Source organism: Prionailurus bengalensis, chromosome C1 (genome assembly GCF_016509475.1).
Source record: "Prionailurus bengalensis isolate Pbe53 chromosome C1, Fcat_Pben_1.1_paternal_pri, whole genome shotgun sequence".
NCBI classification, from domain to species: Eukaryota; Metazoa; Chordata; class Mammalia; order Carnivora; family Felidae; genus Prionailurus; species Prionailurus bengalensis.
This window is the reverse complement of record NC_057345.1, coordinates 168,249,051-168,266,780: the sequence shown is the minus strand read 5'-3', so window position 1 is coordinate 168,266,780 and position 17,730 is coordinate 168,249,051. Positions and strand designations below refer to the sequence as shown.

The following is a 17,730-nucleotide window of genomic DNA, read 5'->3' as shown; positions in this document are numbered from 1 at the left end:
ATAAATACTTCTACTTGCTCACACTATTGTCTGTCCTTTGAAGTTGTAAATTGACTATTCTATCATTTGCTCTTCAGATGGATCCTGTGCAAAAAGCAGTCATTAACCATACTTTTGGAGTGTCCATTCCCCCAAAGAAGAAACAAGTTATTTCTTGTAATGTCTGTCAGCTTCGCTTTAACTCAGATGTGAGTATCACCTTTTCATTGCTCTCTGTAGTCTGCCAAGCTGAAAGTCTGATTGTTCTGGATATGTATATCTCTTCATATTTACATGCCCTCCAGCAGCCACTCCCACTGGTGGCCCACTTTCTTTAGTGTGCCACATTTTCTGATTCAGATTCAACATAGAAACCTGAGCAACAGAGTGGTTAATATCAAAAATCGAGAATTTCTCTAATCTCACTCAAATTATGTTTACTTTGCAAAAATACTTAAATAGCAGAAAATATTTTTTAAGGTTTAAAATACAATGAATGCTGAAGAAAACCATTGTTATTTCTCTTTATAACAAGTGTCACATTTTATGTGTATGCCAAATCATATTAAATACCTGAGAGAAGAATTTATTATACAATTTATATTTTCCCACAACATGGAAGTGTAGGGAAATCTTTGTAAATTATTTTATCTGGCCAGCATAACCATCCTGCTAAAAAAAGACAAAGAAAAAAAAAAAGAAAAAGAAAAGGATATAAATCATTTATTAAAATAGATTTTAAAATGTAAAAATAAAATAACATGAAATTAAAATAAATAATATTAGAATGTCTATAATACCCAATTACCAGTAAAGCCAATGACCAAGACAAATCTGAATCTACAGCTGTATATTACATGTGTTATTTCCTGAGTTACTCCATCCCAGAAGCCATTTTTCAAAGAACATGTTACAGGATTCATGTTTCTCGCAAATACTAAAATAATAAATACTCTTATTTACATATACCATTAAATGATATTTTGATAATTCTATATAGGAAACATAATAAAACTTATAGTCATTGGAAAAGAGTGCTTTTGTCATGCTTAATATGATTTGTAAAGGTATATTTAATGTGATTTCCATTAAAGGTCAAATAAATTTTTATGGCACTTGATAAAATCCTCCTCAACTGCCTATTCAAGAATTAAAGTGTTCCTTAAAAATTGAGAATTATATAGTATCAATTCCTTTGAAGTCTTAATATTATCATCTGTCCCCAGATTCATCTATAGACCCTGCACAATCCCAATTAAAATCCCAGAAAGCATTTTTTGTAGAAAATGCCAAGCTATTTCTTAATTTACATAGAAAAGAAAAGCCCTATAAGAGCTAAAGCTTAAAAAAAAAAAAGAACAACAAATTTTGAGGACTTCCACTTCTTGATTTCAATAGCCACCTTAAAACCTACAGTAATCAAGACTGTAATATTGAGAAAGAATAGTAGACACATTGATCAATGGAACAAAACAGAGTCCAGAAATAGACCCATGGCTATATGATCAGTTGATATTCAACAAAGTTGCAGTGACAATTCAATGGAGAAAGTCTAATCTTTGCAATAGATAGTGCAATTGGATATCCACATGTAAATTGTAAAAAAGAACCTTGACAGCTGTCTCATACAAAATTCAAAAATTAACTCAAATGGATAAGTATAAACTTAAAAGTATAAAACTTCTAGAAGAAAGCACAGGAGAAAATCTATGTGACCTTGAATTAGGCAAAGATTTCTTAGGAAACAAAAAGTATGAACTATAAAAATATTGGTATATTAGGCATCATCAAAATTAAAAACTCCTACTCTTCAATGGCACTCTTTTACTTTAAGAAAATGAAAAGAAGAGCTACAGACTGGAAGACAGTAATTTAAAACATGTCTTGTATACAAAATATTTAAATAACTTACAACTCAATTAATAATAAATGGCCAAAAGATTGAAACAAGCACTTTACCAAAGAAGAAAAAGGAATGACAAATAAATATGCAAAACAGTGCTCAACACGATTGGCCATTAAAGAAGTACAAACCACAATCAGATACCACTCCACCTATTAAAATAACGAAAATTAAACAAATTGATAATACCAAGTGGCAAGGATGAGGAGCAACTGGAACTCTCATTCATTGTTGATAGAAATACAAAATGGTGCAGGGACTTTGGGAAATAATTTAATAGTTATTTATAAGAAATTTTTATGAAGTTATAGATACATTTTCCATACAACCCAGCAATCTGACTTTTAGATATTTATCCAAGAGAAATGAAAACTTATGTTCATACATATGTGTCACCTAGTAGCTTTATGCATAATTGCCCCAAACTGGAATTGACCCAAATGTCTATCAAGTGATCACTGGGTAAATAAACAAAATTATAGCCATACCATGGAATACTGCTTAGTGATAAAAAGAATGATGTACTGATAACATCCTACAGCATGGGAGAATCTCAAAGGCAGTATGTTAATGAAAGAAATTGGACTCAAAGACTGTATGCTATATGATTGCACTTATGTAACTTTCTGCCAAATACAAAACTATGGGGACAGAGATCAGTAATCAACAGGGACTGAGGATGAGGTTAGGGAATTGACTACAAAGGGTACGAGGGATATGAGGGAGGTTTTTCAAGTGTGAAAATATTCTATATCTTCATTACTGTGGTGGTTACACAACAAGTTGTTTTTCAAAACTCATAAAACTAAATACCTGAAAAGGAATGTTATTTCATAGAAAGTTTACCTTAGTAAACCTGGCTAGAAAAAAAAAATCAAAGTGATAGGAATCATGAAATATTTTGTAAATAGAAGACTAATTCATGATAGAGATATAACTATGAAATATATTGAACTACAATATTACTACTAGATTTAAAGTATAATAGTTAAACGACTTTTGCAAGAAAAGACAGAATAACAAATGTTAAAATAGATCCAAGTATATATCACAGTTTTGCATAGTTATTATCTACATTTCTGTGGTCACCTAGGGAAATGAAAGTCTCTGTAACTTTATGAATATAAAATGGCAGTGTTGGGGTGCCTGGGTGACTGAGTCAGTTGAGTGTCCAACTCTTGATTTTGGCTCAGGTCATGATCTCACGGTCGTGGGATCAAGTCCTGTGTCAGGCTCTGCATTGACAGCACCCAGCCTGCTCGTGATTATCTCTCTCTCTGTCCCTCTGCCGCTCTCCCACTTGCTCTCTCCCTCAAAAATAATAAATAGACATTTAAAATGGAAGTGTTTACTACTTAACTGACCACTTACAAAATGTTATGTCCATCTGAAGACATGATCCATACTTACATCTAGCATTCCCACTGCAACAAGGCTGGATGTCAAAAACGTCTCATAATACAAACAGGTTGCAAAGTGAAATTGCAAAAATTTTGCAAAAAAGGCAGACTTCCATGAAATCTATGAATGCCATGTTAGAGAATTGTTTGATGCAAAGCCACTGACAATGGAGGATCTGCCTGTTAGAAGAGTTAACTTAAGAAGAGAAAAGTAACAAGGTTGATGATAGATCGGCTCTTCAAAAAAAAAAAAATGTTTTGGGACACCTGGGTGGCTCAGTCAGTTGAGCGTCTGACTTCAGCTCAGGTCATAGTGTCACAGCTTGTGGGTTCTAGCCCCGTGTGGGCTCTGCACTGACAGCTCAGAGCCTAGAGCCTGCTTCGGATTCTGTGTCTCCCTCTCTCTCTCTCTGCCCCTCCCATGCTCACTCTGTCTCTCTCTTTCTCTCTCAAAAATAAATAAAAACATTAAAATTTCTATTAAAAAAAAGGTTTTGACTATCAAGTGGATAATAGGGACTTTGGGGCAATTATGAATCCCTTGAATTAAAAAAATAACATATTTCCATGGTTCAAAAAGCAAATTAATTTCAAAACATACATTGAAAAATCTTGTTCCATCTCATTCCCCATCCTCCCACCCTCCAGGCCATTCCCTGTCTATCTGTAACCGCTTGAATATTTCTTACATATCTTTCCCGAGTTTGTTTATACAAATATAACCAGGTATAAATATTCTTATTTTCTCCCTTTTCTACATAAAAGTTAGTGTACTATTTATACTTTTCTTTGCCTTGAATTTTATACATAACAATATATCCTAGAGTGTTGTCCTTATCAGAACATAGAGAGGCTCCCTGTTTTTTTTTTTTTTTTACAGATGTGGTAGGCAAATGTGTCCACATCCTAATCTCTGAAACCTTTTACTATGTTACCTTGTATGGCAAAGGGGAATTAAGGTAGTAAATGGAATTAAGGCTGCTAATCAGCTGACCTTAAAATAGATTATTCCGGATTATTTTATGGCCAAAGATCCTTATAAAGTAGAAGTGGGAGACAAAAGAGAAAGTTAGAATGATGTGATGTGAGATCAACTTGACTGGCCATTGTTGGCTATGAAGGTGAGAGAAGGGGCCACAAGCCAAGGAATGTGGGAAGCCTCTAGAAGTTGTAAAATTAATAAGAAAATTTATTTTACCCCAGAGCCTCCAAAAAAAGAACAGTCTTGCCAACATCTTAGTTTTAGCCCAATGATACCCAAACTTCTGACCTCCAGAACTGTAAGATAATAAATGTGTTGTTTTAAACCACTAAGTTTGTGGTAATTTGCTGTAATAGCAAGAAAAAACTAAGAGTAGTCTACGTGTGGATGTTCCGTAGTTTATTTAAATAGTCCCTTATGGCTGAACCCAGGTTGTTTCTGATCTTTTGGAATCATGTAGATTTTCATAGTCAATAAATGATAGCTAGGACGTAAATTCAGGTCTCTTGCCTTGAAAGCCATAGGTCTTCCTAGTATATTATGTTGCCTCACATAACAATCTTACTCATTTACTTAGCATGTATTGGGCTCCTATTTTATGCCTACCATCATACTCGTCTCTAGAGACCAGTAACAACTTTTACTAGCAAACAATATGAATGAAAGCATCTAAAGATGAACTTTCTTAGATCCTCTTAGAACATGTTGCAGGTCTTCTGCTGTATGTTTTTATGAGTCCATACTCAGAGAGGCCATGCAGTATAGAACTCTGGATTAAGTTTTTGAATGTGATTTAAATCCTAATTCTGAACTTGATAATTTGAATGTGATTTAAATCCTAATTCTGAACTTGATAAATCACTTCACCACTATGGGTCTCAGTTTCCTCTTGTTATATAACCTAAAATAGACTACATGATCTTTTGAGAGGACCATTCCAGCTCTATGATTAAAAATCACTTCCATGGCATTTCTGTTGGAAGGACAGGGTATAAACACCTCCACCTTACAGGTGGAACAGCTAAGACCCCAAAGGAATGACTACAAGTTTTATTTTTCATTTGTGTCATGGGTTGGGTCACAAGGAGGAATGCCAATCTCCTTTCCGTGCCCCAGGATTACTCTGGGAGTAGGTTCAAGTTTGACTTGAGTTTCCTTTGATGTCAGTAATTTTCTTGATACTTACTAATAGAGACATGGACAAATGTATACAGGTGAGCATGTGACCACCAGCTTCCCTGTCGCCACCCAAAAGTTCTGCTGACAGTGGGGAAAGAAATTAATTTGTGAGTCATGCTAGACTCTGGGCAGTAAAGTCACAAAGTCTAGATGGCAAATTCACAAGTGTGACATATACATGTTCTCCGTGTTTAGTAATGGTGCTATAATCTGCATAACTGAGCTCTGAAACTGAGCATTTTTTATTTGGGGGAGAGTTTATTATTTTATAATTACCCTATTTACATTTTAATGTAAGAATTAAGGAGATGCTCATCCTTATTTTCTTTAATAACATTTCTAAATCAGCCTGAGACTGAATTGGCTTCACTCTTCAGTGTAGAAAATATGTTTATTGAAAAATCTGGAAGGCAGATTTGCACAGTAAACAGACTGCATTCCGCAGTTCTCCATTACCCATGTAAAATGTACCACGGCAGGCTTCATGCATTAAAATTCAATGTGACCTAGTTTAAGTGTCCCGTAGCCCCCTTTGTCCGGCTTTTATCCTCTCAGTAGAACTCCACTGTTGGAAAGCAAAAGGCTACAGCTTTATTTACACGATATACTGTTATGCAAATGAGCAAGCATTAATCACAAACATTTCCCAAATGAACCTTTACAAATTAACAGCATTAACTTTGCCAGGGGCAGGCACTGCAGTCCAGGAATAATATGTCTTTCCCAACTGAGTCCCAGACATTTGCACAGATTTGTGCAGCACCCAAATCCTTAGTTTCTTCTTGGCCACCTTTTTTTTCTAACATGGTTGAAGCTGAGCACTGAGTGAGTTGTCCTAAGCCTGAATGCCCCTTTCTTCTCCAAAGAATGAGTGTACTGCAACTACAGTGTGGTCATAAACTGATAAGCCTAAATCTGAATCTTTACCCTTTAGCTGGGAAATATATTACTAGAGCTAACCCTTGCCAGGGAAATAGGTTTATACCATCCTGTAGTTGGTTAAAAAAAAAAAACAAAAACTCTCAAAATTATTGGGCATTTGGTTTTCACATGAAAAGATCAGAAACTAGAGCGAACATAGACTTTTAAAATAATTTTGAGGCTAAATGTTTTCTCATTTTTGGTTAGGTTGACAGCTGGCAGATCCCGAAGATTTTCTGATTTACATATTAATTTCATTTCTTTGGATAATAGTAGCAGAAGGATAAAGGAAACTGATCCTCAAACAGATCTGACACAAAATCAGGGCAACTTGATTTAAAAATAGAGATGATCTCCTTTTATTATTATTATCATCTCAGAACACGGTTAATCATAAACACCCTTAATATACTAGTAGGTCCTTTATGCTTCATAGGCAAATTGAAAGGAGAGCATAATGATCTTTTTAATCAAGTTTTATATACTCTAATTTAGGAATTGACCCTGAAATTTTGATACTCAGCATTAATACTACAATTGATTAAGCATGAGATGTAGTGTCCCTAACTGCTGACCCCACAGGCTTTCATTACTCATTTGGTGCTACCCCGTTTGATGTTTCAGATTTACAGTATTACCTTTGAATAGCACAATAACTTTCGAATCACTTATTGTTCTCATTTTCTTTATTTTGCCTTAACTATTTTGTAGTTTCTCTAGATTTTTAATTCTGTTGTGTCGTTCTTTGTTTGGTTTTTGCACTTTGGTTATCCAGTAGCTCGCTCTCTCATTTTAGTTCTTTTTGCTGTGTTCTATTTCCTCATGTCTCGAGGCCTAAACAGATGACCTCATGCCATTTCATTGATTTACGTTGGACTAAGTACAAATGGACGGGAAATGAAGGGTTCGCTTAGAAGTTAAAATGTCAGGTTGACCAACCTTTGTGTGAGCATTTGTGTGGGTGACCTGACTCTCCTATTCTTTACTATAAACCTCTCTGAAATTTCAGAAAGTGCAGTGCTTCCACAATCCCCGTCAGTTCCTGTCTGAGCGCAATTGGCGTGTAATCCATATGTCCTCAGGGCCTTCCCTCAGCATTTTGCATCCTTGCCTTCCTAGCAGTTTTCTTTTGGATCAGGTTAAGTATGCCCTCCTGGCTCTTGCCACCTCTCTCTCTCTTTTTTATTTTGATCTTATGCCCACTTCCTGATTTCTTTAGCAGTTCACAAAATACAATACAAATTATCCGTCTTGCATAAACAAACTGCCCCCATCCACCATCTGCCATTGAAGAGGCTTTAGTGCCATTTCTGCCAGAGGACCTGGCATCCTCTGTCATCCGGCAGAGATTTTAGCAGTCATGAGATTAGGGAGAAAGCCACAGCTCTTGGGCCCACGTAAGCGCCCTCTCCATGTGCTCTTGGCTGACCTTCCATCCCCTTTGGCCACTGGGCCCGACTCCACCTCTCCACCAGCTGCCATGGGGCAGCAGGTCCCTGCAGCAGCTGCCGGCCCTTCCCTAGGAAGGGCCGAGTGGCCGACAGGAACCCATTAGACTCTGTGTTCGAAGATGTCCCTCACAGCCAAAGCTGAAGAGGCACTCAGCTACAAGGGCAGCTACTTTCTTTTTCCGAAGGGTCAAGCTTTTTATTAGTCACCATATGACAGTCCTCCAGGAGATTCCACATTTTGCTATTGGCTGCCTAGTGCTTGCTTTTACCTCCAGAAATTCTAACCATGAGTTATCAGTGTTTCTCTTTCCCTGTCAAAACACGTTCTTTTCTACTGAATGACTACGTTCCTCCTTCCTTTGTTCTCTATCTTCCTTCTCCCCCCACTCCTCACCCTTTTCTCTTTTCCCCCTCTTCCTCTTTCTCTGACACAAAAGTACAACAAATATACTAGTTTCTCTGTCCTTCTTGGACATCTGTAGTGTCGTCATGAAGATTTTTTGAGGTTTATAACTGGATTTATTGCTTTAAATTCAGAGGTACTTTACTTGGAAAATTCCCTAGAAGGCAAAAAACAAACACTTTGAGTTTATTATTTGAAACTCTAACCAGCATATTATGTAAAAAAAAAAAAAAAAAAAGTTTATCCTGTATTTCCTGAATTCTTAGACATTGCATTTGATAGTGTGTTACCCTAACCGATATGTTAAGGAAAGAAAGCTTCGAACATTCTTTTTTTTTTTTTCAATATTTGACCCTCCCTACATCTCCATGGTCACATACATCCAAAAAATATCTACCTGTGTTGATTCTGCAGATCAACTGCTAAGCGTTCCCTCCTCTCCAAAGTACATGTACAACCATTGCCTGCCACCCATACACATCTGCTCTATTTCTCTTAAAGCCTTCTAGCAGCTTCCTTAGTCTATCCATTTATACTATGTTTATATTCATATAATTGTAAAGAAATTGTCTAATCTCAATTATGTATAATGAGATATATATAATTTGTTATGTATAATGAGATATATGTATATAATTTGTTATGTGTGTATATATATGTATATCTGTGTGTGTGTGTGTGTGTGTATACATAATTTGTTAGGGTTTTGTTTTAAAGAATTGATGCTGATAAAATATGAGGGTTAGAGTTTTAAAAGTACTGGTGCCTACGTGGCTGGGTTTCACCTGTATTAATAGTGGTCTCCCATTCAGCGATGAAATAAGCCATGGAAGTTGGTCCTCACTGAGAAGGGAGTTTATGATGAGGAGGTTTGGAGAAAGCCACACTTAAGCTGAATTCTGCCGCTGGTGATTAAATAAAGAGATACCAATGTAATAATAACCTCATTGCTGGGTTGGGAACCGAAAAGCTTGTTGTAAAGTTTACAACTATCAACAGTTAAGCAGTACAAATTATTAGATAAATGACAAATTTTGTAAGTTTGAAAAACCAACTGATTCTGTCAAGAAAAAGCCACTGAAGATAGAAGGAATCAATAGCATCAAATGGAAATCTAGAAAATGATAGCCTGCTTTTGTCAAACATTTTACATTTTTCCCATAAATAAGACTATTTATATTGATTCTTAGGTGTGGAGGGTAGCGAAGCAGATAGGAGGTAATTAAAAGCATAAATCTCAGGAGCTCAGGAAGGTAATTCTGTGCTTTGCAGACAGAGCTGACAAAATGATGAACATTTTTTGCTTCAACTTGACAGAAATATAGCAATGGTTATAGGGAAAAGGAACATGCCGAGCTCAAAGTTTTCTTCAATAACTCTGTTTAACAAAGCTCTTAACAGTGTAGTCAGCTTTTTTGAAGCATATAGTAGTTACTTATTAAATTAAAAAAAAAAAAACCTTGCCTCCAAAGTAGGCAAGTAATATTACAAAATGCCACAGTCTTTCTCAGCACTACCTTATTTTATTTTACTTTATTTTTTTATTTAATTTTCTTTAACATTTAATTTTTGAGAGACAGAGAGAGACAGAGTGTGAGTGGGGGGAGGGAGCAGAGAAAGAGGGAAACACAGAATCCAAAGCAGGCTCCAGGCTCTGAGCTGTCAGCACGGAGCCAGAAGTGGTGCTCGAACCCACAGACTGTATGATCATGACCTGAGCTGAACTGAGACACTTAACCGACTGAGCCACCCAGGCGCCCCAGCATTACCTTATTTTAAATGTGTATTTGGATAATTTAGAACAGGTCCTAAATTCATCACAAGGAAAGACTAGGATAAAGTGAAATTTTTGAAAAATGGTGAGCATTATGACTTATAAAAACTCGTCAGGTCCTATACTTGACTAATGAGGAAATCATGCAACACAAATAATTCAATATTTTTCTGGCTTTTCTCAAGACACATAGATGCCTCACATGACATGCTACTTTAGGTATTTATATGTGTTCAATAATATTCAAAGTTACAATAATTAGCCAATATGATGCTGTGAAGAATAGCAAATATGAATGTTACAAGGAAAGTACCAAAAACCACCCCCATATATCAGAATATATTCTCAACAGAAACTGTTTAGTACTACAATTCACTATCAATACTACAAGCTTTGGTACATTTCCACTAAATACAGGTTTGCTGGGAAAATATGAATGACACCTTTAAAAATTACTATGGGACTTCTTTTTTTTTTTTTTTTTTTTTCCTGAGTAAAATCCCTGTGTTAGCAGCTCTTGTAGGTAAAACCAAAAGGATCCTGAAAGGATTTTCAGGTTTTGTTGGTGATTTTGGCCATCTAAAATTTGTCTTGCCACTTGGGGTTTGAGGAAGATTATTGAAAGCTTGTGTATTTTCCTTCTTTGGGTGGTATGGATTTCCTTAGTTCAGATTGGTTGTGGAATCCTTAACAAGCAGATTCATGTTTTACTCAATTTTAGTGGTTTGAGATTCTTCAGCTAAAAATTTATTTAATGTATAATTAGAAATCAGGTAGAATTTCGAGGCTGAACACCTGTAGTTTTTCTCAATAATTAGCTACTGCTTTAAAGTTATATTCATGTTTTATTTTTAGGACATGTTTGTTTCCCATAGTTTGTTTTATATTCTGCATGCCTCCATGGGCAATTGGCTATAATTTTCACAACCTTCACAACCCGAAAAAAAGTAATACTTATGTAAGACAAAAACAAAACAAAAAAAAGCCTGGATGCAACAAAAACTAATTTTGTCCACTCTGTTGCTTTCAAACAAGTGGCTGATTCAATATAGTTCAGAACCTCCTGCAAAAGAGGTAACTTTTAGCTACTTTCATCTCTCAGCATCAGTTTGAGTAAAATGTGACATCATTTGCTCTAGAGACCAGAGAACTTTAGATATGGCGGGTCAGCATAAAGGTCAGTTTTGAGGGAGAAAACCTGACTGACCATAAGAAATTTTATGATACATAGCTCAGGTTGGAGACAGGGGATAATAGCACATGAGGAGGTCTTGCTTTAGCCAATTACTAAAAAATTCAAGCTAGGAATCTTCATTGGAAAATAGTGTTGCTAGTTAATATGACTTCTTCAAGAAGAGTAAAGAAGCAGCCAACTTAGCCAGGGACAGAAGAGTCTCAAAATAGTTCTTTCCTAGAAAGGAGGATTCGAGAAATAGAAGACAGTTTCCCCATCCTCACAGACCTAATTATTTTGCTAGGGAAACAAAGCTAATACACTTAGAAACACTGATTAACTGTATATTGTAAACTGTAAAGTAATATTAATTTAGAAAAGGAGTCAGCACAGAGGCTGGAATACCCACAAACCGAAAGCTAGCATTTGATGGATGCCTGTTCTACCAGGCTCTATAGTAGATACTCTCCACATATATTATCTCTGTATTTGCACAGAGGTTCATGGACGAGGTGAAACTATGAAAGACTTGAGAGATGGTCAGGATGAGGGAGAGAGAATTGAAGGATTATAAATACTAGAGCTAAAACAGAGGGGGCTTCTTAAGGGTGTGTTATATTTATAGGCTGCAGAGAATCCATGAGCCTTCTAAAATTATGAAAAATTTTGCCTACCTGCATACCTGAAACCACGATCGCTTAAGATAATGATTAAAGTGATTGAATCTTTCATTCTAGCAGAGTGAATGTCCCCAGCTTCCTTTGACAATATGTTCCAGGATTTAATCATTTTTAGTGGCTAGCATTTCATCTTCCCTAATCTTGAAAGAAGGAAAAGGAAGTAGGGAAGTAGGGAGTTAAGGAAGGATGAAAAGGAAGGAAAGAAGGAAGGAAGGAAGGAAGGAAGGAAGGAAGGAAGGAAGGAAGAGAGGGAGTGAGGGAGGGAGGAAGGAAAGAAAAATGAAATGAAATGAGATGAAATGAAATGAAATAAAACCTTGGTCTTTTTTTCTTCAATTCCATCTGCTAAGGCACATGAAGAGCAAATATTGTATTCAGTACTCAGAAAACAGTTCTGATGCACAAGAACTCCCAAGAATATGTCACTCTTGTTAAGGTTATGACTTTTGGGAGCTGAGAAAATGATTTGACTCTTAATTTGTGTTACCTTCAGTTAGAAGTGTATTTTAACTCTTATAAATAAAACTGTATTACTTTATCAGTGGTATACCTGACACATTTGATACCAGAAACAGATAATTTTAATATCCCCTCTATAGAACAGTCACTTTCAGGAAAAAAAAAATATGAATTTATATGAATAATAATGAAGTCCAGAATAAAACTCAGAAACATTTTTAAAGTTTTAATATATTACTAGACCACTTCATATTACAGTACAAAAAAGGAAAAAAGTAAAGGATTGATTCTTTTTATTTATATGAATGTATTTTAAATTAGAAAAAACTTAAACCTACATATTATTCTTCACAGTAGTGAGTAATATTATAATAACAAATAAGTGAATTATAATAAAATCAAAATTACAAAAAAGATACAACCTACATATGTACTAAATTATACCAGTGATAGTTTATTTTGTTCTTCATTGCTTAGTTTTAAAGCACATTAATTTAAAAGAATTTTAAAGATTAGCCAATAAAATCAGTAAAATCTGTCACATATAAGCTAAAATTCATATTTCCCAAACAAGAATAATGCACCTCACAGTTGATACTGTCTCACTCCTAAATTTTAAACACAAATAAAAATTCTAAGCAGTCATGTAAAATGAGAGAATGTTTATTTGTTTGTCTTTGCAATCACTGTACTAGCATTGTTTATTTGAGATCAACTATTGAAATGCTAGGATTTGAGCTGCACAGGATTCACAGACTTGAACTACATCTGAAATGAACTTAAATGATTTTTAACCATTAGGAACTTACTTTCAAAATAATAGGTAAGCAGAGTCATTGTCCATTGGAAGTTCAATTATATAATTGCAAGTTCTCTGCATTAACTTCTGTGTAGTTAATTAAAAGAGAAGTAACAAAACTTTGCTGATTTAAGCTTGCATATATATTATTGAAATTCAACTGTAACCACAGCATTTGTTTAGAATGTGGAATGAACAAATTTTATTTTCAGGAAGATTATTTTATAACTATGTTTAGAATTGCCAGCATGTTTTGATAGTCAGAAATAGGAGGTCTTCATGTGATTGTGGCCACTCTTGATACCTAAATGTTCACTGTATTAGTCATTTAGTTTGATAGCTTTATTATTACTTCTAAATTATTTATAGACAGGACAACCCCTTGTTTCCTGGACCTGAGGTAGACAGCCTCATTTTCAGTATACCACTGACATTTGTTATTCAGTTTATAGGAATTCTGGTTCTGCTTTAAATGCACGTTACATTTAGCATGCAAAATTATGTAGTGCTAACTTATAATCAGCAAATAGTTTTCTTTTTATCTTTGATGATGCCCACTGAGTGTTCTCTGAAATGTAGCTTTCATTCTCTCTGACCTGTGTGAGCTTGAGGTGATTACCTGGTTTTTGCTCTGGAAAAAAATACCGTTCTATGTTATTTGAGAGATACCTATGGAATCCTTTTATGCAAAGATTTATTTGTGTATGTCATGAATCTTTATTGGCTTGTCTTACATCATTCAAGAGGGATGGAAAAGGATAGATTCACTAAGGCAGTAGTTGTTAAAGTTTTGTAATTTAAATTGCTTAAGGCAACAAAATGCCCTATATGCACTTTTAAACTAAAAATACCAACAACCTCTTTTTATGATTTAATTTATACATTTACACAGATGGTCATAGAAGGGGGTATTCATCAACATCTGTAAAGGTTGAGAAAATGATGAATATTTGTAAAATGCCAGAATAGAATTACTGAGTTTGCAGATACAGATAAAAAATACAAAATTTGAATATCTAAAAGATATTCTCTTCAAGCTAGTTTTCTAAAGATCTAAACATCGAGTAATTGTCTTTTGCATAAATTTCCCTTTTTATAGATGCAGTAAATTCTTACTAATTTGGACAACATTAATTAGGAATTTGTGATAATTCAGGTATAGGGTGAATTATACTTTTGTTTGGTCCAAATCCTTTCTTCAAAGGTAATGCAAATAAATGTTGCAAAGGAGATTGAAGCATGGAGATTTAAAATACCAATGGAAACAATTTTTTAAGCTTACTTAAGCACTTTAAGGATGCTCATTAATATATATGCAATGATATAATTTAAAATAATTCTTACATATTTTAATGAATCACCTAAAAATCTCTGGTAGCTAACAGCATTTCCTCAAAAATGTTCTACTTTTTCAACCTTTTTTTTTTTTACCATTCCATAATACGCCTCCTCCAAATTAGTTTACGTTAATGAGGTTTTTCTGAAATTATAACCATTTCTTAATATCTAGTACTATTCTCTTTTTTTTAAAGCAAATGAATACATTTGTGACTTGGTTAACATTTCTCTGAAAGTCTTTTGAGTCAAGTGTTTGAACTTAAGTAATATCTAGATTTTATATTTCAGGTGAAAGAGACATTGTTCTGAGGGATGACTTATCTATTTTAGTTATCTGCACTGATCAAATTAACTGAATGATCAATAAATCACTGATTCTGTGTTCTGACCTGGGGCTATCTTGATAGACAAGTGAGGGAACCACTGTATTTAAGAATTATTTTACCAGTAACTGAGTGACTGGTCTGTTCCGAATTTGTTCATTGCACATTGAGACTGATCAAGTAGCCAGACCCCCAAGATCATACCAGCTGTGACCCTTTTTTCAACCCACTGCTTTGAATCACAGGCAGAATTCAGTCAGCAATCTGGAAGAAGGAGGGACTCATTTGATTATGGCCACTCCTTACACCAAAATCTTCACTCTGTTAGTTACCTAGAACTCTGAAAATTCAGGGTTCTAACCAGTTATGCACATTTCTGATCTAGTTCTTGCCACTTGTCCCTTTGCTTACCACGCTGCAGCCACCATGGCTTCTTTTGATTTCCGAAAATCTCCCAAGCTGCTTCTGTCCCTCCCACACTTTTGGTCTGGTCCAGAGTCCTCTTTCAGGTGTCACCTCGGAGAAGCTTTTCTAGACTCCCTGGTCTAAACTAGCCCACTCCCAGTAGTAATTTTATAACACCCAGCAATTTTCCTTCATGGAATGAATCACGGTTGGTAAAGATATCTTTATTTACATAACGTTCGTTTAGTATCTGTTTTCAGTGCATGTGCATGCATGCACACACACAAACAATTGTTGGCTCCATAAGTGCAGGGAGTGAGTATGTTTTGTGTATTGCTGTCTCCCTGGTGCCTAGCATAGTGCACACATATTTCTTGAATTAATAAGTGGTCCTAAAGGGAGATTTTTTTTAAAGAGTAAGAGTTGGGGAGGGGAAGATAGGGAGAGAGAGAGAGAAAGAAAGGGAGAAAGAGAGAGAGACAATCCCAAACAGGCTCTGCACTGTCAGCATGGAGCTTGAGGAGGGACTCCATCTCAGAACTGTGAGATCATGACCTGAACTGAAATGAAGAGCTGGATGCTTAACCCACTGAACCACCCAGGCACCCCCTAAAGGGGATTTTTAAATTTATGACACCCAAGGATTGGTTGAGAATTACTGAATCCATTCTCTACAATGAAAACTATATCTCACATGATCTTAAAGGTCCCATCCCCAGACCTTTTTTGCCTCTAGATTATCCTAAGGAAATGAAGGTCATCTTTTATCAGAGTAACTAAGGGAGAGAGTCTATTCTGTTTTAGATCCTCTCCTCTGAAGTCCGTTTGGGCCTAGTGGTCTTATCTTTTAATCCTGGGTTTAAATCCAGGGTCTGTTTTCTGGTGGTATAATGTTGGATAATTACTTAACTTTTCAGTCTCTTGGGCTAATAACAGTTGCCTTACATAGTTTCATGAGGATTAAATGAGATGGTGTCAGTAAAGTCTTAGCACAGTGTCTGGTACGCAGAAAACAATAAATAGTAGCTATCTGTCACTGTTTTTATTATTGAACTCAGAGTAATTTTTGTGACTTGTCATTGTGTTTGCAGTCTTCTGGCTGCTATGTTCACTCTATGGCTCCCATTCTTCAGTTCTTTGAAGTGATGAGTGAGGCACTATGATTTTCCTCAGGACAGTAGCTATAAATAGGTTCTTTATTTCACACAAACATGGCTACCGCTCCACTTTCTATGCAACATTATCAAATATTCTTCCAGGACACAAAGACCTCATATTATATTATTTTCCAGTTATTTTATGATGTTGTTTTGAAATTATAGAAAAATATTTTAACATTTAAGATGTTATTGTCCTTCAGTAAGACTATAGTTTGTCTTTTATAGTTGTGTGTATGTATTTTTAATTATTTTTCCTTTGTTCCTTTAGTTATCTTTCCTTCTTATTTCCCTTGATTTCTGTGTTTTATTACTTCCTTGTATATCCAGCTTTTCTGGTGTCTTTTCTATATCCTGTGCCAACTTTTCTTCCTCATCTTATCTATTAAATAGAGCTGTTTCTCAAAATTCTTTCCTCAGATAGGTTTTTCTCCCCCTTTCTACTTAATTTCTCAGGAATCTCATCCATCCCCAGAGTTTCATCTATCATCTTACCATGTGACTCCCAAATGGGTGTCTCTAGTCCCAGCCACTTTGTTCAACTACCATTTGCATTTCCAGTTTTTTGTTGAACCTCTGCACTGTGCCCATTAGCAGCCTAACTAGAAGATGCCCAAACTGAGTTTTCATCTTTCTCTGCAAATTTCTCATCCCACCATAACTGCATTTTTTGTTAATCATTTCATTATTTTCCCAGTCAATTGGGCCTGAAACTTTTAGAGAACTCTAATTACTTTCCTTCTTCTACCCTTACTTTAATTCTGTTGGCAAGTAATTGAGATTCTCCATTCATTCATTCATTCATTCATTGATCCATGTAATCAGTATCTATGAAATAAATGCCTAGAATGTCTCAGGCAGTGTGCTAAGTATAAGAGATACAATGAAGAGGAAAAATCTTATAAGGGCAAGTCTAATGAAGGTTATTGTCTAGTGAGGGAATACAGGCATTAATCAAATTATTATAAAAGTTAATAATTAACTTTTAGTTGTGAGATGTGCTGTGAAGAAAGGAATTCAAAGAGTTAGGATGTGGCCTAGTCTGGGGGATCATGGAAGGCTTCCTAAGGAAGATGTTTGGGCTAGGTTCTGAAGGATGAATAGGAATTAATTAGGAAAAGAGAAAAGGAATAGTATTTTAGGCATGTGCAAAAGGATGGTATACTATCATTATATTCAAGCCACACTCTATTTCAGTCCCTCAGAGAGTGACAGAGAGCTGCTACCAAATGAAATTAGAGGTAGATAAGAAGTAGACCATACAGATCTTAAATAGGGCTATTTTAGATTTTTAACCACAAATAGTGAAAAGGTGCTGAGGATGTTGAGCAGAGGAATGACATGATCAGATTTGTATTTTGAAAATATCACTCTGGCTGCCATGTGGAGATTGCAAGAGAGCA

General features: G+C 35.4%; 1 protein-coding gene across 5 annotated transcripts in view; it reads left to right on the top strand.

Moving 5' to 3' along the window:
- Positions 1–17,730, top strand: part of ZNF385B (zinc finger protein 385B) — a 329,371-nt gene that overhangs the window by 268,723 nt on the left and 42,918 nt on the right. For all 5 annotated transcript variants that reach the window (XM_043577196.1, XM_043577195.1, XM_043577200.1 and 2 more), the window contains one exon: positions 78–188. In XM_043577196.1, the coding sequence (XP_043433131.1) occupies positions 78–188 (111 nt within the window). The remainder of the gene's footprint in view (positions 1–77; positions 189–17,730) is intronic.